This window comes from Perca flavescens, chromosome 22 (genome assembly GCF_004354835.1).
Source record: "Perca flavescens isolate YP-PL-M2 chromosome 22, PFLA_1.0, whole genome shotgun sequence".
Lineage (NCBI taxonomy): Eukaryota > Metazoa > Chordata > Actinopteri > Perciformes > Percidae > Perca > Perca flavescens.
In genome coordinates this window covers 20851328-20873571 of record NC_041352.1, presented here as the reverse complement: position 1 = coordinate 20873571, position 22244 = coordinate 20851328, and the positions used below count along the sequence as shown (strand labels likewise).

General features: G+C 42.3%; 1 protein-coding gene across 1 annotated transcript in view; it reads right to left on the bottom strand.

The window, feature by feature from the left end:
* The window catches only part of arhgap21a (Rho GTPase activating protein 21a), a 91704-nt gene extending 74269 nt beyond the window's left edge, over positions 1 to 17435 (bottom strand). Inside the window, exons 1-2 of the mRNA XM_028569026.1 lie at positions 17034 to 17435; positions 15797 to 16038 (exon numbers count right to left, since the gene is read on the bottom strand). Of these exons, the coding sequence (XP_028424827.1) occupies positions 15797 to 15874 (78 nt within the window). The 5' untranslated portion in view covers positions 15875 to 16038; positions 17034 to 17435. The remainder of the gene's footprint in view (positions 1 to 15796; positions 16039 to 17033) is intronic.
* Positions 17436 to 22244: the final 4809 nt, after the last annotated feature.

The following is a 22244-nucleotide window of genomic DNA, read 5'->3' as shown; positions in this document are numbered from 1 at the left end:
TAAAAAATTGTCGCAGATTCATTTTCTGTCTGTTGATTTACTGACTAATTGTTTCAGCTCTAGTTTCGCTTCCAACACACCCACTTTCAGAATGTTTAATCATGCAACGCCTTCAAGTATTTTATTTTACATTTACAACATTCGGTATTTATTTATTAGTAGATGGACAGAAAATTTATATAATTGTCAATTGCAGGTCTTTGGGTTTAGGGCTGTTGGCCAGGTCAATTTTCTCACTATTTCTGGCATTTTATAGGTGAAACAATTAGAGCTGCAACTAACGATTACTTATTGATTCAACTGCAGAATACTGTCTATTAATCTGTTCATCGTTTAGTCCATGGATTGTCATATGATAAAAAAAATAATCACTACATATAGCCCTACTATTATAGCATTTCAATTTTTGTTAGCCCATTTCTTGCTTGCCTTGTAATTGTCTCTTAGTCCAAAAACAGCACTGAAGGGGCACATGGGAAGCCCTTTCTGCTGTGTTGGGTGTGGTCCATCACTACAGGGATGTCAGTTGAGGTGGCTACCAATGCACCATTAAGGAAGCCACCCCCCCCACATTAAAGGCTCAGAGACAGGGACATCCAAACAAAGAGAGGACATACACACCACCCTCACATCCAGCCCGCCACCTCGGCCCAACCCTTCAGAGACAGAGAGCAGGTGGGCCAATTAGGGTCCCCAGGGCCCCCCCACCCAGATGCGAGCAAAGCCCTGTATAATTGGTTTCCTCATCTATGAATTATTAATCCTGGTTGCTCTTTGAGATTTTTGACAGGGTAGGGTCATGACAGTGCGCCCTCTGACACGGACTCTCCTGTTTAACCCCCAGTGCCATGTTAAAGCTAGGCTACTCCTCAGAACAAAGTGGGGAGACTAGAACACATCCAAGGGCTCACACAACAACCAGGGGTGCATCAATGCTATCTATGGTTGTTTTAGACTACCTCCATAATGGCACTTTAAAATGATGTAACCTGAGTATGCTACCATTTAAAAGTCTATTAAAACACTGTCTTATAGCTTTATCTATCACATTTTCTGCTAAAATTGATATTGGGGAAGGATATAAATGCAGGGAAGCAACATTTCACAGCATAAACCAATGCATCAACTAGGGAGAGAAAGGGATTTTCTTTTGATGGTATTTACAGCATGGGATGAATTGGTAAAAAAAAAAAAAATCTATAAATGATAGAACCTCTCTCTTATATAGTAGTTTTATGGCTGCAACTAATGATTATTTTCATTATCGATAAGTCTGACATGTCAAACAACTGTCACAACTTCCAAAAGGCCATGACAATTTCTTCAAAGGTCTTGTTTTGTTCGACCAAAAGTCTGACACCTAAAAAAAATATTCAATATACAACGACGTATGGCAAAGACAAGCAGCAGATTCACTCGTTTAGGAAGTTAGAGCCAGAGAATGTTTGGCATTTTTTTCATTATCATCATTGAAATGATTAATCGATTATCATAGTACTTGAAGATAATTTTTCCGTTGATCAACAAACCCACTGACTGACTGTTTCAGCTCTAAATGGTTTCGTGATGATTCCCTGAGACCTAAATGGATGCCATTGTTCAAGAGAATGCTAAATATCAAACTATAACAAACCAAATATTTCTGGCAAGCCAATAGAGCGGAGGCCCTGCTGTTTTTGGTGGCAGTGTTGTTGCTTCCCTGGCTCCTCTCTCTGTGTCTCACACCAGGTGTTAGCCTGTAAATATTTCATGAGCCCTCTGTGCTGTGCTACTGGCACACAAAGGCCGTTTTCAGCGCCTCGGACAGCAGAGGCTCTCTGGAAACAGAGGCCTATCAGTTCGGCTTGGGACGCAAACAATTTTCAGCACTGCTAAAATTAAATTAGGGGAAGGGGCATACCACAGAGCAGCTCTGCCGCAATGTTTGGCACGGCAAGACTTCTTTACTCCTCGCATCAGGCATTCCGTGGCAAAATGAAAAAGGAGAGGGGGGGGAAAGTGCATGAAACAATAAGCTGTCTATGTGAGTTTCCAGAGAAAAAGCTGAAAAGGCATGTATATGAGATATGAAGTGTTAGTAAGGGTGCCAAGTTGACTTCTGTGCATATAGAGACAAATGGATACATACAAGATAGCACCACAAAGAGCGCTGTATGACGGAGAGAACGTTGATATTCATGTGCTCAGATTCGTAGGCAAATACGTCATTCTCTGAACATAGACAGGCTTCGACCTTTGCACCCTTGCACTTAACATCCCATCCCATTACAAGGGGACATCTTGCACTGGATTTTACCAGCCAGCCTTTGATCGAGAAGACTGTGTCCAAAATTGGCAGTTTCCCAAATTACCAATGGGAGGGGATCATTTCAATGTAGCTATACACTTGTTGCGAGATATTTTATTTTAAATGTTAAACGGCTAATTTAACTCATTTACTACAATAACATCTTGCCAAGCCAAGAGAAATTTAGATTTAAGTCCAAAAATCACTTGTGAAATAACTTGATAAGACTCATTTTTGAAAATCAAGTTTAGTCTCAAGCCACCTGAGGCTGCACGAGGCACTCTGTCTGCAAGAGCAGGGACACTCAGAGGTCAGCATGCCAAGCACTCCACAGTCTCCAGTTCCACACTGCACTACTGAAGGAATTCTGGCTATTAATACACGAGATGTCAGGGATGCCTTTCCTGGAGAACTCCTAAGATAATATGGGCCAGAAAGGAAGGGTGAGGAAGGGTGACCAAAATCTACAGGGAGAAAAAAAGAAGAAAAAATGCTGCACATTCAGCTGCAGCAAGAACAACTCTTGTATTGATGCAGTACAATATATTATGACTAGCTCAGTAAGGGGTATAGGCCAGCCTGATGTTTGGAGAGGCTGTCCTGCTTTAGAAGGTTACTAGTTTGATGCCCCAATAGTTGCTAGTTTGCCATTTCTTAAAAGGTCCCTTGGCATGAAAATTTCACTTTATGAGGTTTTTTAACATTAATATGCGTTCCCCCAGTCTGACTATGGTCCCCCAGTGGCTAGAAATGGTGATAGGTGTAAACCGAGCCCTGGGTATCCTGCTCTGCCTTTGAGAAAATTAAAGCTCAGATGGGCCAATCTGGAATCTTCTCCTTATGAGGTCATAAGGAGCAAGGTTACCTCCCCTTTCTCTGCTTTGCCCACCCAGAGAATTTAGCCCGCCCATGAGAAAGAGAGAGACATCATGGCTTTCAAACGAGCAAAGTGGCAGTTGGTCAAGGCCACACCCCCACCCTCCACCTTTCCCCCTCCTTCTCTCCTCCTCAATAGCTACAGACACAGAAATGGCACATCCTAAGGAAAGCTCATTGTGGGACTGGCTCTAGTGGCTGTAATTCTGCACCAAGGCTGAATTTCGGGAAAGAGACTTCAGATACAGTATTAGGGGACCACTAAGGTCTATATAAAAGAGACTTCACATACAGTATTAGGGGACCACTAAGGCCTATATAAAAGCATCCAAAGAGCACCATGTCATGGGACCTTTAAGAAACTATTAGGGCTAGTGGTTAGGGTGTATACTATATACAGTATTCGCAACGTTCCCGGCTCGATATCGGCCAAGGACTTGTTTTTGCATGTCCCTCTCTTATCCCTCTCCCCATGTTTCCTGTCAAACCCTACTGTCACTATCAATAATAAAAAAAAATGCCAGAAAATAATATTAAAAAACGAAAACTAATCCCCTACTTGCACATCTTATAGTCGTATAAGTCAAATGCTTACAACATGAAGAGAGAACTGACCTGATTGTTCCAGGAGCAGTACAGATCACAGATTAGGCTCCAGTTGTTGTTAATCATACAGTCGAGAACTTTCAGATGGGCCATTTTATGTTTCACTGAAGAAATACACGCTGCCCAGACACCGGCCCCTCAGCTGTGTGTACCCAACCCTGCTGTTCCCAGCGGCGTACTGCTGGCAGCAACACTCCTCGATGCCACCTTGACGGAGAGGAGGGTGAGAGGAGGCGGGAGGGGATCATCAGCAGAAGGCAAAAGGGTGCATCACCGTGTCCATCTGCGAACGCAGCAGGCGTCCTATCCGCCGTGGCTGTCGCCCCAGCCGCGCTTCATTAGCAATACTGTATGTTAATGATTCATGCCGCAGAAAAACTCTAGGGATTATCTTAGATTTAAAAAAAACAGGCTTCCTGAGACAAGGATGCAGCAGGAAAAGAGTAATTAGCAGTTCAGAGCAAAAAAGTCCACCTGGCTATGCATCACCATGGTTACGCAGCAGAATGCAGACTGACCGATGGAGGAGAATCCTAAAAAGACGACGAAGCATACATGCACTTTTTCTTGTCATCTGCCTCTGCATTTTGGTAACCCTCCCTCCCTGTCTCCCTTTCTGTGATGGTGTCTCTTCCCAGATGTCTGTGCCTCCCTGTGCTCGACTCCGCAGCCGTACCAGGCTGAGGCAAGCCTGAGAATCAGATCGGCACAGGCTCACTCTAAATCATCAAGCATCATGCCGTGATGCAGAACATGACCAGGAACAGCCTGGTTTCCCTCATTTCTCTCGGACCCTCCTGGACACGCCAAAGACCTCTGGCATATAGACTCAAATGTACACCTTCCACCGCTCTTGTTAAAGTGACAATTCACCTAAGGCTTGTATCACCTCAAGACAGTTTAAACTGTCTGCGTGATACTGTAAAACCCTGCAGAGGAGGGGACTGGGCAAGCTCTCTGCATCTTGCTCCGTACCTGACCGATTCTGCACTTTGCCAGCAATGCGGGACTCTATCTATGCGAGTTCTTTATTTCCTCACTCTGCAAAAAAAAAAAAATCTTTACTCTACCTTGCAGGGGGAAGACTCCCCGACAAAAAGGCAAGAGGAGTGCTGCAGCCCCTACTGCTGCAAAGCAAAAACTCAACTCGGCTCTCTTAAGTAAATGAACATTAAGTTAAAGACTTCCTGTGACCGAGGGATGTCAAAGAAATCAAGCTTTTGAGGGAGGAAAATATGCCGGAAATGCATGAAGAGAGAATTAGGAAACTACTGGATGCCAGTAAATAGTTGTCTGGGATTGTTTATGTTCCTTCCACCCTTTGATGCTGTGTGACGTCCAGATGGTTGTGATTGTGACATTAGCTGTAAGGCGGCTTCATCAGTGAGATGCTCTTAAGCTCACTTCAATGAGAAATGCCACGAGCACTTAGGAGCAAGGAGTAGCCCGAGGTGTCTAGTGTTGATCCAGCCTTGAATTTTTTTTTTTCCTTTCCTTTCTCTCCATTACAGGGATCCGAAGCCAATGTAACTGATCATGAAAGCTCAACATCCACTGTGAATAAGGCCATCTAAAACCTGCACAGATGCAGCAACGTGCAGTTGTAAGCTTTCAATCAGCAGAAGTTGGACAGTATCGTGTGTAAAAACTGCATATCAGAGATAGATGTATCACAGAAAAAGATGGGTAAAGACAACTTGAGTGACAATACAGACACACGGCTCTGTCTTAGGTCAGGAGGCTACACACACACAGTCTGGTCAGAAAGGTCAGCCAAGTCCCACAGGCCACGCTCGGTGACCAGACATGGCAACCCTGGGCCCCACAACACGCTATCAACAGAGCAGTCGGGGAAGTGATGATCACTCACTGGTCTCCTCTGCTTGCCCCCCATAACTCTTAAACCGCCTAGTGTTCCCCATTATCAACACACAACCTCTCTCTGCTTTCCTTAACGTGGGAGGCCAGGCCCCCAGTGGGAATGAATCACAGGAAACGGTGCTTATTCTCATACCGAAGAGTAAAAAATAAGCACAATTTCAGCAGGACAAACCAAAAGCCTTGTTTTTACATCCATCACATAGAGGGAAAAATATGTAAGACATGACCAAGACAAATTCTCAGAGACCCAAGACTTGACGTCAGATGTGATGTCAGCCCACACCACCCAGCTGTCTCCAGACTGCCAGATTTCTCTTGGCAAAATGAAACACACCAAAGTCCCTGTTTTGCCATATTGCGCTTAAGTAAGTAAGTAAGTAAGTAAAATTTATTTATAAAGCGCTTTTCACAGATAAAATCACAAAGTGCTGTACAATAGAAGAGGTAAAACAAACAATGTAGAATGTGTATACATATGTGAAATTAAAGTGACACTAGTGAAAACCCATCAGCCAAAAGCTTTCCTAAATAAACATGTTTTCAGATCCTTTTTAAAAGAGACAACAGAGTCTGCCAGACGCATGGACAGGGGCAGGGCGTTCCATAGTCTGGGAGCAACAAACTCAAAAGACAGGTCCCCTCGGGTCTTATAACGAGTCTTAGGGACTACAAGCAGGTTCTGGCCAGCGGACCGAAGAGTCCGGCCAGAGGAATACGGCTTCAAAAGGTCCAGGATGTACTGTGGGGCCTGACCGTTTAAGGCTCTGAAAGTCAGCACTAAAATCTTAAAATCAATCCTGAATTTTACCGGGAGCCAATGGAGAGCCGACAAGACTGGAGTGATATGAGACCTTCGAGGAGCACCTGTTAAAAGCCTAGCAGCAGAATTTTGAACAATTTGCAGTTTGTTCAGGGCAGACTTATTCAGACAAGTAAAAACAGAGTTGCAGTAGTCCAGTCTTGTTGATATGAAAGCGTGAATTATCATTTCCAGATCCTTTTTTGACAATATTTTGCGTATTTTACAGATGTTCCTAAGATGATAAAAGCAATTTCGGACGAGCTGTTTTGAGTGTGTCTCCAAAGACATGGCCTGGTCAAACACAACCCCCAAGTTTCTGAGGCTGGATTTGACAGAGGGGCCCAGAGAGCCAAGGTGCTGTTTGATCAGCGGGATCTTATGGTCTGGAGCAAAGATCAGCGTTTCAGTCTTGTTTGAATTTATCTGCAGGTAGTTAGTGGCCAGCCAGTCTTTGATGGAGGACACACACTCTAGGAACAGAGACAAACGATGGAACTCAGCGTCATTAAAAGAACAATACAACTGGACATCGTCGGCATAGAAATGATACGATACATCCTTAAAACAACCAATAATTTGACCAAGTGGCAAAATGTACAGTAAAAAACAAAATAGGACCCAAAACTGACCCCTGTGCCACTCCGCAGGACAAATTGGACACATCCGACTGTACATTGTTTACAGCAACATTAAAGGTTCTGTCATGAATATAGGAAGAGAACCACTGAAGTACCGATCCCGAGAGTCCCATCTCATTATGAAGCCGATTGATCAGTATACTGTGATCCACAGTGTCAAAAGCAGAAGTCAAATCAAGAAGTACAAGTACAGTGTAGCGGCCAGAGTCTGATGCCATCATCACATCACTAGAGACTTTGATAAGGGCTGTTTCAGTAGAGTGTAATTTTCGAAAACCAGACTGAAAAGTATCAAACAGGTTGTGCTTCTCCATAAAGGAGGTCAGCTGGCATGCCACTACTTTTTCCAAAATTTTAGAGATAAATGGAAGTTTAGATATGGGCCTGTAGTTATTAGGTTCTGAAGGGTCAAGACATTACAAATGCTTAAGAAGTCAAAGGGATTAATACGAGCAAATCTTCTATCAAGATCTGCAACAGTAAAGTACTGTTCACAAAACATCTAGGCCAGGTGAATCTCACAAATGGCCTAAATGCAGAAGCCTAGAATTCTAGACGCACCCTAGCGGCAGTAAATGTAATTTGCAGCCGGGGGTGGGGGGCGGTCTAGCAACGGAGAGTTGGCTTGCGAGCTGGAAAAACCTAACTCTGGCCGGGCCAATCACATTGTGCATAGAGTCGGTGGGCGGGCTTATGGCTGCTGCTGCTGCTGCTGGGAACACCGGTCTTTCGAATCGGCTTTGGCCGGCACTCTGGAAGACTTGGAGTTCAGCTTTTCTTTGAGAAAAGAACAAAGAACGGCACATTCTTAAAAAAGGAAGATGTGTTCAGAGTTTTGCCGACCGGATACGGCAAAAGTTAAATCTATCAACTAGCTTCGCTACCTTCTTCGTTGCTGTGCCTAGTTGTAGCGCTATCCTATTGCGTGCAGAGGGAATTTGAAAGACAACCGTTTATCCCGCCCCTCGGATTGAGCCCTGCCAATGGGGAGTTCCCAGACCCTACATCTTGATGTGGGTCTGGCTTGTCAGGGCAATGTTTTTCAAATATAATAAATTACGTTTTGAGTGAAATGAAAAAGCTTACCAAAATGTTATTATTGAATCTATAAAATATTCACAATGCAGTGTTTAAATAAAGGACTTGCATTGCTTGCTACCTAATTATAAAAACGCTATAATTTGTGCAGCTATATGGGGAAATGGTGGACATCCCTTAAATCCCAATTATCTCATGGTCGAATAATTGCAAACTTAATAAGACACAACTGTCAGTGAATAACATCTACGCAGCAAACCGCTGTGACATCATGCGGCAACATGTGTATGAGCTGTGGCTGCAACACCCCCCCCCCCCCGCCCGCCCCCCCCATCCCATCACAAGCCAGCGGCAGGCCAGTAAAGAGTAAAAACATGTGCCCTGCCCCCAGTCAAACCCAATATAGCCCAATCAATCCTGAGTTATGGATCTCACAGTGCTCTCTGGACACACAGACACACACACACACACACACACACACACACACACACACACACACACACACACACACAGCTACAGTATGCTAAACAACAGGGAGTGCAAGCATGTTTAAGGATGCTGAGGTCATTTCACTGACAGAAAATAGATAATGGCGTCAGGCAGAGAAATATAACTCCATGACAGTCGTGTGGGGACCTGAAGCTTATTGAGATGGCTGACAGACGAGTTATTAAATTCAGTGAAGAAGAGGTAGAGTTATTACACATTTTTGTCAACAGCTGTATCCACTGCAGTCCAGTCCAATGTATTAAGGTGGGAGTTTAGTGTTTTCAGCTGTTGATGGGATCCGACCTGCTCTTTTTACAGCTTGAACTAAAGATGAATGTCATTATTTATTATTCTGCTGATGAATTTCTTTTAAAATAATTGCTTGGTCTATAAAGAGTCTGACAATGAAAGAAATGCCCATCACAAGTTTCCAGAACCCAATGTTATGTCTTCAAATTGCTTGCTGCGTCCAACCAACATTCCAAAATCCAAAGATATTAAATTTACAATGACATTTAAACTGAGATAAGCAGGAAATCTTACTTGGATGACATAAACCCGGTGGTTTTTCTAGCAATAACTGCTAGTCTACAATTAAGCAGTTGTGGTCAATTTGGAGGAATTACATTTACTGTCATAGACGACTTGCTAGGAGTTCAGTCTTGAGCTGTAGGAGCGCTTACAGCCAATCGGAGAGGACTGTCGCTGCCTAAACAGAGTGGCTCTGCCATTTGGTGGCTTCTCTGCCATCCATTCATGAAATCATTCCTTCATCATGGTGCCCTTGCTCATTTCCACTGCTGACGCTGACAGGAAATAATGTGGTTTCCTGCCAAGACCTCAAAGCCCACACTAATACCGTGGGTTAAGATACGTCCTGATAACAGCCAGTTACATAAGAGTTGATTTAAAATAAATACCGCTTATACACACGTGGTTATATGCACTTTTACATACGAAATAGAAAAAAGTTCAAGAGTCATAGGAAAAACTTTCTTTCTGAAACTTTCACTCTGAAAATGTCTTACATCTTTGTCTATGTGCACTGTGAAATGTATGGCCTTTCCCGTGTGAAAATGCTACTTGGCTGCACTCTCTATATCTATTATCTACCAGCCACTACACAGTGCTTTAGATAATTCCTGACTTATAAAGACCGTAGGGTGTAAAATATGACACCGCCTTAAGAAATGAGCTTCGCGGATAAACTGAGCACTAAATGCTCTTCACACACACACACACACACACACACACACACACACACACACACACACACACACACACACACACACACACACACACACACACACACACACACACACACACACACACACACACACACACACACACACACACACACACACACACACACACACACACACACACACACACACTCCTGACTAGTGTATGTCATGTCTTGTAGCCAAAGATCCAGATAGGGGGGCGAGTGTTTTGACGGAGATGCCTTGGGCATGTGTAATGGATAGCGTCTCAGCCTCACTGAGCATTAGACTGGTTCTGTTCTGCCTGTCTGCCTGCGTCTGCAACCCTTCCCCCTCTACCAAACTCCTTCCTCTCACCATCTTCTTTCCGCCCTCCCTTTATTTTACGGAGGGACGGGGGCATCCAGGCAGAAGAGGCTGTGACATTGAGCCAACTGGCAAAAGAGAGAACAACAAACGATGAAAAGAAAAATGGTGGCATTTTTCTTTCTTCCAATGGTTCAACTTTCGTCTGCTTTGACACCCCCTGCCCTCTCTCCCCGCTCCCTCCCTTCCTCCCTCGACGCATCCATCCATCAATCATCCATCCATGCCTGTGGTCAGCGGAATAATGGCATCTAATATGACTGTGGCCCGTGTGGACTTGAACAGACTGAGGGATGACATGCAGAGGAGCCATGCCGAGCGCGAACGTCACATCTCCACAAGAGGAAAAAGATAAGGGGGCCGCCTGACGCCCATACGTACACACATTTGGGTTGACCTTGCATCCGACACAGAACGTGTACAGAGTTCCCTTTTAGTCTTTTCCAGGAAAGAAATAGCGACAATATCTGGGAAGTCCTAATAAGAGATGCCAGCAGAACACACACTCCAAGTTTCAGTTTGATGGTAATAACTGTGGAGCAGATCTGGTGTTTCCAAACCCGGGAAAACCCTTCAGAGAGTGTGTTCATGGTTATTCCCATGACACACTCTCTCTCTGTGAGCGTATGTGCTAAAAGACAGAAGCCCGGTCACGTCCAGGTCAGTGTTGTGTTCACTGAATAGGAAAAAACCCTGATGTGCTGCACGAGACACATTTGCTTTTCAAATCCATGCAAATGAAAATGATTTGGTCGCTGCTCTGATTAATGAACTGCCGTGGCTCTAAACACTGATAAAAGTGCAGGTCATTGCCTTGTGGAGACACTGTAATCTCTTTTCTGATGTTTTTTTTTTTTTCCTTGCAATGACTAAAATAAACCATCGCACTTTTAAAAACTGAGATCATTGTGCAGCTTAATTAGGGCTGGGATGTGACACTGGAAATTTAAGTGGCTACCAGCTGGGTATGTGTGTGGAAAAACTAAAAACAGACTGAGATTAAGTCTTCATGTTTCCACAGAAAAAAGAAACAAGCTCTCATATGGCACAAAGTGACCACTGTCGCATTCCCAGACCTCTAAAAGTGTCTAACAGTGTCCTGACCAACATCCAACATATTCACTGCTTGTAACAGCATTCAGGAGAAAGGCGACAGCGATTCCAGTACAGTGATTCCATTTTTCCCTCACCAGCATTCATCTTTCCATGGGTTAAATATAGCAACACACAAAACACGCGGGAATAGAGGACGGGTGAAAGACAAGCATGTGGATGGGGGAGAGAGAGAGAGAAAAAAAAAGAGCAGGGGTTTATGGAGTTGGGAGGGGCTATATTTAGAGCAAAGCAGAGAGCATCACCAGCACTCACAGCACCGCCATTGGTTTTATCCACCCTAACATGAATAAGGGATGGGATCAATACATGCTGGAGAGCGTTTCACCACTGTGTTTGTTTTCCTTCATCCACTATTCTTATTTTCTTATTTTCTATGTGTATTTGTCGGCACAAATGTATATTACAGGTTTTCCTAATTGAAATTGAAAATGTCAAACTGAATTTAAAGTGTAACTCTCGCCAAAATGCAACCTAGGGTCTTTTTGTGAATGTACCCAAGTCAAACTTCCGTTTAAAGGCATATTTAGGACAGAAGCGCCACTTTTAAGATTTACCGTATTCTCATTTTTCGGTCAAATGGCCTTTTGAATGGGAGTGGTAGGGGCACTTTTATGCTAGCCTCAAAATAGCTATTTTTAAAACACTAAGAAGGCTCGACACAACATGAGACTTTGCTCGAAGTATCACCAGGGGCTCTACACCTTAAAGGTCCCATGGCATGGAACCTCTCTCCTCCTCAATAGCTACAGACACAGAAATGGCACATACTAAGGAAAGCTTATTGTGGGACTGGCTCTAGTGGCTGTAATTCTGCACCAAGGATGAATTTCAGGAAACAGACTTCAGATACAGTATTAGGGGACCACTAAGGTTTATATAAAAGAGACTTCAGATACAGTATTAGGGGACCACTAAGGTCTATATAAAAGAGACTTCAGATACAGTATTACGGGACCACTAAGGTCTATATAAAAGAGACTTCAGATACAGTATTACGGGACCACTAAGGTCTATATAAAAGAGACTTCAGATACAGTATTAGGGGACCACTAAGGTCTATATAAAAAGAGACTTCAGATACAGTATTAGGGGACCACTAAGGTCTATATAAAAGAGACTTCAGATACAGTATTAGGGGACCACTAAGGTCTACATAATAGCATCCAAAGAGGAGAGCACCATGTCATGGGACCTTTAACGAAAGCGTTGACAATATGGTTTGTGTATCCAGAGTTTACTAAAAAGAAAAGTTCTGAACAACTCACCGTAGCTCTTTTGTTTCCGGCCGCTACAACCTCGGCAGTCAAAACGAGTCAATATCAAAACAAGTAGCCACAGATTTAGGATATCCCTCGTGCACCGGTGTAGTTAAGGTGTAGAGCCCCTGGTGATACTTCAAGCAAAGTTTCATGCTGTGTCGAGCCTTCTTAGTGTTTTAAAAATAGCTATTTTGAGGCTAGCATAAAAGTGCCCCTACCACTCCCATTCAAAAGGCCATTTGACGGAAAAACGAGAATACGGTAAATCTTAAAAGTGCTGCTTCCGTCCTAAATATGCTTTTAAAACGACAGTTTGACTCGGGTACATTCACAAAAACACCCTAGGATGCATTTTGGCGAGAGTTACACTTTAAGTGAGGAAGAGAGCGAGGGAGACAGAGAGACAGCCAGATGAAGTGAAGTGCTTACAGGGGCATATACTGTATACTGACACCCTTTTACAGCTGTAACCAACAATTATTTTCTGAATCAATTCATCTGCTTTTTTGTTTTGTTCCATTAATCCATTAATTGTTCAGTCTACCAATTGTCTTGTTTTGTCAGACCAACAGTCCAAAATCTGAAGAGATTGAGTTTACACAGAAACAAAATGGAGAAAGCAGCAAATCATTACATTGGAGAAGCTGGAAATTAAAGAATTTTTGCCATGTTTACTTTTTTTTTCAATGTATAAAATAAGCTGGCGGTTCATTTTCTTTCTACTGACTAATCATTTCAGCTTCCATTACCTCACAACAGCTAACATCCCATTCTAACAGTAAACACAACAGCAGTGGAGAGAGCTCAACAAAAAGGAGCAGGTGTGTGTGTGTGTTTTAGGAAATTTAAAAGAAAAACGGACAACAACCATGGCAGCCGTAAAGCCAACCACTCTGCTGCTAACGAGCCCTTAAAATGCGTTAGAAAAAACCGGCAGCTCTTTTGGGGAATCGTTTGTCAATTTTTCAATCAATCAAATCGTCACTAGTTTCTGACATTTGATGAACTTTGAGAACATCGCCTGATTAATCAATTTCGAAAAGCCCTAATTCTAACAACAAGAATGTCACTTTGATTATCAATCTTTTTCCCCAATTATCGGTCTCTTAAGAGGTATAGAACTGAGCCTCAGCTGCTTTATACCAACGCTTAGCTAGATGGTGAATGTGAATGAGGCAGAGGGAGAGAGAGAGAGAGAGAGAGAGAGAGAGAGAGAGAGAGAGAGAGAGAGAGAGAGAGAGAGAGAAGCAGACGTTATACACGTGGGGTGTTTTTCCCTTAATGATCAGGGCAGCTGTGCCTAAATTACCCCAGCGTTGCTACCATCGCTTTGGCAGCAGTAGGGCGGGGTGGGTGGTGTGTGTGTGTGTGTTAGTGGGGGGGCATGCAATCTCCCTCATTAGCGAGCCAACATAATGCAGTGGAGGGGAGGCTCTTCCCGCCTGGGGTCTCAACTCTCATTAGACCCCACGGGGAAGGGGGGGGCTGTTTTCAGCAGCGAAGCTTGAAAATTGGGTGAGAATTGTGTTTGTGTCGTAAGAGGCATCAGGTAGATAAAAAAAATCACAGGTGACTCACAGCGTCTACAGCCGTGTAGAGAGCGTGTGCCAAAAAAACTCCCCGGTCCTCAGGTTATAAAGAAACCGATGGCATCAAATTGCACTTTTATCAGGGGGTATCCTGGGGATTCAGGGGGTAACCCACCATGCACCTGCAAAGCACTCTTCTTCACATGGCATCCTCATCTTTCTTGTGCCCATTTTCAACCAATAATGCTCAAGTGACCCATACAATTACAAATCTTTAAAAAAGCAGGCTTCATCTGTGGGTTTTAGCTATAAAAGCTGACCAAAGATTGCGAGAATCTGAGTCTAAGAAGTTAGTGGAGACGCAGCTTGTGTTGAGAAGTAATTTTTGCTGTATTTTTGGTGCTTCTGCTTAACCGTTTGGTAGGCTGTGGTGGATGTAGCTTTGTTCAGTGAGGGAGTTAAGTTATCTTACCGGAAACATTTGGTTTGATTGCAGGAACCGATGTGAGGGAAACCACACGCAGTGATGCTTGACAGCTACTCACTCCTGTCTGTTTATCTCATGAATTCTCAGATGAATCGATATGACAGTACAAAAAACATTGAAAGAAAAACTAAGGAAGCAAACTTCCCATTAAGACATTTTAAAACAAATATCTGCTCCTCATTAACTCCATCAACTGTCTCGAAAAACTCTGCCGCTGTTTGGTTGCTGCTTTGCCCCATTCCCAACAATTTATGTCCTCCATCCTTAGCTAGTTCTGATATAGTAAGAGGATTACAGCCACACACACACACACACACACACACACACACACACACACACACACACACACACACACACACACACACACAGACACTGTTACCATTTTCTGATGATGGATTAATCCAAAACATGCCACCGCTGCAATGCTGTAATGACATGCATCAAGCCTAGCTGGACTATGATGATGATTACGATGATGTAACCTTGAAGCTACCGTGCGTAACAGGAAAAGGATGAGCTCTACAATGTGCCATTTACCAGAGGTTTGGCATGCAGACCCAAAAGACCCAGTAAGATTAGCAATGCAAGTATAAAACTCTCTTTGTGCACGTAAACAGTTCTCAGAGTGAGAAAGAAATGAACCTAGTCACCTCAGACACTGGCAGATGTGATGCGATGTGATGTGAGCTGCAACACTTAGCTCACACTCACTCTGTTTCTCTCCGAGTGCAGACACACTTCAACTTCTGCTGGCATGTCACGAGTTTTCTGAAAGTGAGGATACCTTTGAACCACCGCTGACGAAGTTATAGTCACTAAGTAGTCGGATGGTCTTCGTGGACGCTTCACATGTATCCAGGTGACCGTTCTATCTACTGAATTGCATGTTTTTCACTCCAGTCGAGTAGTATAAAGCTTCTATTGTGTCAAAAATAGAAGTTCCAAGAGGAATATGGCAAACATACAGTATTTATAATTCCCCTCTGCCACATTGCCAAAGGTCAGTGTCACACGCAGTCTACTACAGTCTAATATATAAAGCAGATACATGTGAATGCATCACAGAAGATAAAAGAAAGAATCAAAAGCCATCGTGACAGAGTTGTAAAAGCATGCACACTTGGAAAAAAGAAAACCAGACCGAAGACAGTGAACAGTAACAGCCTGGGATCCAGACACATCTCTATCCAAAGTCTTACCTCGCAAGACGGAGTTATGGCTGTGTGTTTACTCTCTTCATTGTCCTGTGGTGAATCACTCCAACGTGCTGCCATCATTTCATTTCAAACCGCAGAGAAGGAAGAAGTCCTTTAGAGACCACATTGAGGTGAGGAGGATGAAGCCAAAACAAAAACAAAAACACAAGAAAATAAAAAAAGGAAAAGGAAAAAGATCCTAATCCACACCGTCCTCCTTCTTCATGTCCATCAGTGGCTGAAATCTAAACACAAAGAACACAAGTTAGTGAAGGCAATGCTGTCCAGAGTGTCCCTATAGTCCTATCACAGTGCCAAACGCAGCGTTTCTTTTTCATGTATTTATTTATTTCAGATTTGAGCCTGGGTATCTCACTGTAGCCAAATAGCAGCACCATGATGAGAACCACAAGAGGATACCCTGAAATGCATTTGTGAACAATACTATAGCCATTAAATGTCACATGAAAGCTCCAAGTCCCTAAATGTATGATGAGCCTGGTCAACCGAGGACAGCCTGACATCCTAACTCTCCCAAACTCAAAATGAAGAACGCTATTTAGATATTAGAGCAAAAATAATATATTTAAAGGTCGCTATAATACCTTAAATGCTGGGATGAAAGTGTCTTTAAAATAAAGTACATTGAGATCAATATAGATAGGAAGATCTTCTCAGAATTTTATGGTGACTTTTCAGATGGTATGCCAAGACTTTAAGGTTAATGTAAAATGCAAATAATGGTAAACATTAACCCTAATACTTATGTTCAATTAATGGAAAGTGCATATGGCTAAAAGTGAGTAGTGGCAGGTGGATTGTCGAGGTATTTTTTGCAACCCTTGATTAAAAAAATGTCTGACGACTGACACCTCTGGAATATTATTTGCACACAGGGAGGAAAACAACGAGACGTGCATGTCAAATAAAAGCGGAATTCGTGGTTCTCCGTGGGGCGAAACACATTTAGGATTGCGGTGTTAAAAGCGCCACACCAGCCATCATGAATGAAGCCATACCCTAACATAAACAGCCACGACTGGATGCCAAATACTCTCTCTTATGACATGACACACATACACCACAACCGACCCATTTTCTTTATTTTTCCAGTCGCTTTAAGCAAGAAAATCCCCTTGTCGCGGTTTACTACGGGTTGCTGCTGTTGACACATATTCGCTAACAGGCGGACGACAGGTTGTTGCTGTGGCTATAATTGTGAACAACACCAAAAACCTACCTGTTACAAATTCAGAAAACTACTCCGAAATGAGAAAACCAACACATTGTCCATGCTTCTGGGAAGAGTATGGTGTTTGTTATAGAAGCCTCGGTCGATCCAAAAATGGGTTAAAAAGGCTGTCAGGGGATTACAAAGCGGGATGTTCAGTCTCCTTTTGGAGCTACACTGACTGACCGCTGAGGCTCACTACCTGTTAGGAAAAACACACTGGGAAAAACACGGTAAACGCCCTTCAGTGTGCATTTCTTCGTCAGGAAGACCCGATAAAAAATAAACCTCTGGTGTTCATTCATTTCCCATCATTTCCGAACTTTAATTCGATGCTAAAATAGTCAAAATAGAAACAAAAAAGTAACATGTACTCCTACGTGGTCCCCAGTTGGCGGCGCGACAATCTGTGTAAAGATTGACGAATCTCCCGAGTCTACTGAGTCCCCGCCCCTAAGCCTGCCCCCTCGCAGGGTGTCGTCCAATCAGATGAGCAGATTAAATTTGGAATTTTAAAGCGGGCCAATTGGAGTCGTTGTTACATAACAATTACAATAAAGAGTGGAAGCTGGTCCATTCTGGTCACTATCTGAAAATCACAATGTAGAAACGTTGTCTTTTATGTTATATGTTAAGGAGTGGTGGAAAGTAACTAGGTGCTAGGTACCTTCACCTTTACTCTAAAGAGGTATTTGTTCTTTATTGAGTTTTTCCATTTTATGCTACTCTATTACATCCCAGAGATGAATATCGTACTTGTTACTCCACTATTACTCCTCTATATTTATTTAATTACTATATTTACTTTACATATTATAAGTTTTTTATATAAAGCATGACATCACCTTGTAAAATATGGTGCATTGTTTGAGATGAAAATGCCCAACACTATAAAGTAGGTAAAATTAGCTGGATAATCTGCAATGCTGCTTGCATAATAATAATCCAATACTATATATTTTTTTAAATAATATAGCATAAAGGGCCATTCTAGCATAGGCGCATTATGTACTTTATCTTTAGATACTTACAATATTTAGCTTTTAATAGTTTTGTATGTTTACGTAGAGTAAGTAGCTATGATTTTGAATGTGGGACTTTTATTTGTAACTGAATATTTTTACATTTACTTTAAAATATCTGAATTCTTCTTCTATCAATAACTATGACGCCATTTTTACTCACACAATGCATTGAAATAATCAGATAGCCATGAGCTGATAAACACTTTATTCCCACACTGTCATTAAGCCTTTCAGACCTTTAAAGTGAGCAAATGTAATCAGCAACATCCTTATGAGGGAAGAAGAAAAAGCCCTGAGGCCCAACACACATGCTGAACTCTGCAATTTCCTGACGTTCAACTAGTGAAACATATTTGCCTATCCATTATCAACTCTAACAGCAGTGTCCTTAACTTTATTATGGCGACATGTAGGGCATGGTAGCCACATGGGACTTCACAGAGCATGAAAAAAAGGGCTGCACAGCTGATCCGGACAAAGACAAAGGCTGACAGTGTTCTGTTTGCAGGCTACTCCAGCAGCACAATAGAAGATAGGACAATAGGACTCTTTTGACCCACACTGTGGCGAGGTTTCCCTGGTTTCAGAGAGGAGCTATTGTATAAAGAGCCTGTGCACCCTCATCCAGACAATGGAGAACTTAAACTGATGTAAGGGGGACTCTGCATAATGTGAGGGTAGACATGAGGTTCATATTCATTTAATGCAATTTGTTTATTAAACACATACCACATTATGAATGCAGCAAAAATATCTTATCGATTTGACATAAAGCGAGATTCTGCATCAGAAACTAAACTCATGATTACAACTTCAGTTTTCCCAGCTATACGCAATTGCTAATATAACATATGGAGGGTATTTTCCCACAAAACAACTCACAATATGAATCTTTCTGGATTACATACATTTATAAAAATTCACAAGACTACAAAACTTTTTAAAAAGATTACTGGTTCACCAGTAAAATCAACCAATGGTGATTGTGTCTGTGGTACTTTCCCAAAAAAATCACTTGGCCCACTTGAGCTACTAATAGTACACTCTCCTCTGTGCAGGACACTGTTATAGCTTAAGACACACATGCACTGCAGTGTTGTTTTTATGAATGGCAAAGTGAAGAGAGAGGATTTCAGATCAATGAGCGGTGAACAAAGCTCACTGAGGAGTTATAGTCTGCCCGAATGAATGAATGCATGTCTACAGTATCGATTAAGATGCTTTTGTGTTGCCTTATATAATTACGGTCTTTATTGTATTGCTCTGCATTGTGTGCACTGTAACTTTATTACACTTTTTTCTATTCAGATTTTTCTAATAATTAATAATAATGATATTTTGTTAAAGCATTTGTATGAACTTTCACCGCTAATTCTTTTATCAAATGTGTAGTTGCAGAGTCAGAGTGACTCAAAACAATTCATCAGAAGAGAGATTATGAGCTCTCATGGCAGCAAAATGTTTGGCTGGATTAGGACATCACATGAAGTCCAAATTCAAAGCCCAGCAGTGTTAGGATTAGGACAGGTGGAAATGACTCTGCAGCAGAATATGCTTGTGAAACAGGTTTTAAACACTTCTTCATGCAAAACAATATATATTTGATTCATAAAGGATTCTTTAAACTGTAGCTGAGTTGAGAGTTTAAGAGGATCACTCCCTACTCCAGGTTGTATAAGTGGATCTGGCACTGAGTTTGATGACTGGATGAAACCCAGAAGCAGTCAATCTATCAAGCCCTCTGGCCAGCCATTCCCTAATTGGAACACAATGAACACTGGAGAGGATGTTCTTTCTATTTGTGTACCAAAATGCGTCAGTGAAGCTGTATTTATTAAGTTCCTAACTGGGATCGTTTAGCGGTCTGCTAGATAAATTCTGGTCAAATAAATGTTCTAGATTTTAAATTAAGGCTGCTTCATTTAGAAATTAGAAATGCAACAGATGCACACAAAATATTCAAAATAGTGTTGCTTTGACGCTGTTCAAGATGGGAAATAAAAAGTTTGCTTTCTTACTGAGAGTTAGAGAAGATCGATATTGTCCTCATGTTTGTCTGTTGTATATGAAGCTAGCAGCCAGGAAACTGTTAGCTTAGCCTAGCATAAAGACTTGAAGCAGGGGGTGAAAGCTAGCTTGAATCTGTCCATAGTAAAAACAAATCTGCCTTCCAGTTCTTCTAAAATTAAAGTTTAGGGCTCCAGGCAGTTACTACACCTGGCCAAGCTAGCTAGCTTCCTCCTGTTTCACTCTTTATGTGAAGCTAAGCTAAGCTGCTGGCTTCAGCTAGGCCTACATTAGATTTACCATATACATTTTCTCATCTAACAACAACTCCCAGCCAGAAAGTGAATTTGCCAAAATGTCCAACTATTATTTTAAATATAAAGCTACAGCCAGAAGATGGTGAGCAAAGCCTAGCATAAAGACTTGTGAAACAAGAAATAGCTAACCTGGCTATGTCCAAATATAACAACGATCCGCCTCAGAGCACTTCTAGCTCACTAAATGATGTTGTGTGTTTAATCTGTACAAAAATCAAAGTGTAGGAGTCCACAAAGTAATTGTGCCAGGCTAGAGGTTTCTCCCTGCCTCCTGTCTTTATGTTAAGCCAACACCTAGCGGTAGCTTTATATTTAACAGATATAAGAATGGAATTGATCTTCTCAGCTAACTCTTGGCAAAAAGGCAAATTAGCGTATTTAGGTCAAACTATTCTTTTAGAGGAAGAACAATAAAATGAGGTTTTGGGAGTAGGCCTGTACATGGTCTATCTGTTAGACTGGTGATGTGAAATTAAATCCCAATGCTCTGCCTCTAACCACAGGCTTCATATGTCAAATGCATGAATGTGTGGCCATTCAAATGTACAATTCCCGTTTTGTTCCTTTTGTGCTGAGCACAGTTTACCTGCAGCCTACTTTCCGCGGTCGGCCCTATCCTCAGTTCCCCTGACAGAGCACTACAAAGCCGCAGCATGTGAAACCTGCAAGGCTTTTTGTCCCATCTCGCTTTCACCAAACACTGCATCAAGGTGAAAGACAATGGCCTCTGGGTTTCCAGGGCAGTGCGGGGGGGCATCAGTGCTGGGATAAGTTAACCACTGCCGCCAAGTGCTGATATTTAATGATAAGGACACAGGTTGCAGTCGGAGGCACAATGGGGGTCTTTGTGGCTGAGGCTGCACAGATAGCACCCAACCAAAAAAAGCTGTGTTTCTTCCCTCTTGCTTATCTCACTCCTCTGCACCTTAGGGGTCAAAGACAAGTAATAAAACCTCACTGAATTTAGCGTTCCTCTAAATGTAGGCCTATTAGGGAAGGTGTTGTTTAGGACTACGAGCGTAAAACCTGAGAGCATTTTGAAAGCACAACATGAAATCTGAGCGCTCCAAACCTCCCAGAACTCATATTATCCAAATAGCAACTCATTTATCAGGTCATTTAACTTGGAGAGGCCTTGTAGCTGGAGCTGGACCATTACCTTTGGCTTAGAAACGTGTCTGTAAAAAGTGAGGAAAACACATTTGATATTTGAATAACACAACAGTTATCATATGACTTATGACATATTGTGTTTTATTTAGTTTTTGTATTAGTCACTTTAGACCTTTGTGGTCTGTGTGGAGCATTGAAGGGTCTTGGGTTAAGAGACGCTAATTATTGCACCATCTTAAGTTGGAATGTTGTATCCCATTGTAACCAACAAACCCTCCAACATCTTTACACTGAATAACCCGTGTGTGTGCATGCGTTCCTGTTACGTGATGTGTTGGCTGTTTGGAGTTTCAGGTGATTAAGATTCAAGAGTGCATAGCCACATGCTAACACTCCCCGAGTGCACGCTGTGTGAGGTGAAGCGTGTTGGTCTGTCTGTCGAAATGCACAATTGACTCTCTTAATCACCCCTACGATGGCAACAGAACATACAAAATACCTCTGTGTGTGTGTGTGTGTGTGTGTGTGTGTGTGTGTGTGTGTGTGTGTGTGTGTGTGTGTGTGTGTGTGTGTGTGTGTGTGTGTTTGTAGTTCAGAGCACTGAGACTGCAGTTATTATGATGTCTAGCCTTTACAGTGAGCATTCTCCCCCAGAGATCAAGGGATCGGAGTTTAATTGCAGCATTACAAACCTTGTAAAAACACAACAGTTGAGTACGATTCAGTGAAATAAAGAGAATTCATTATTAGGTATTGTA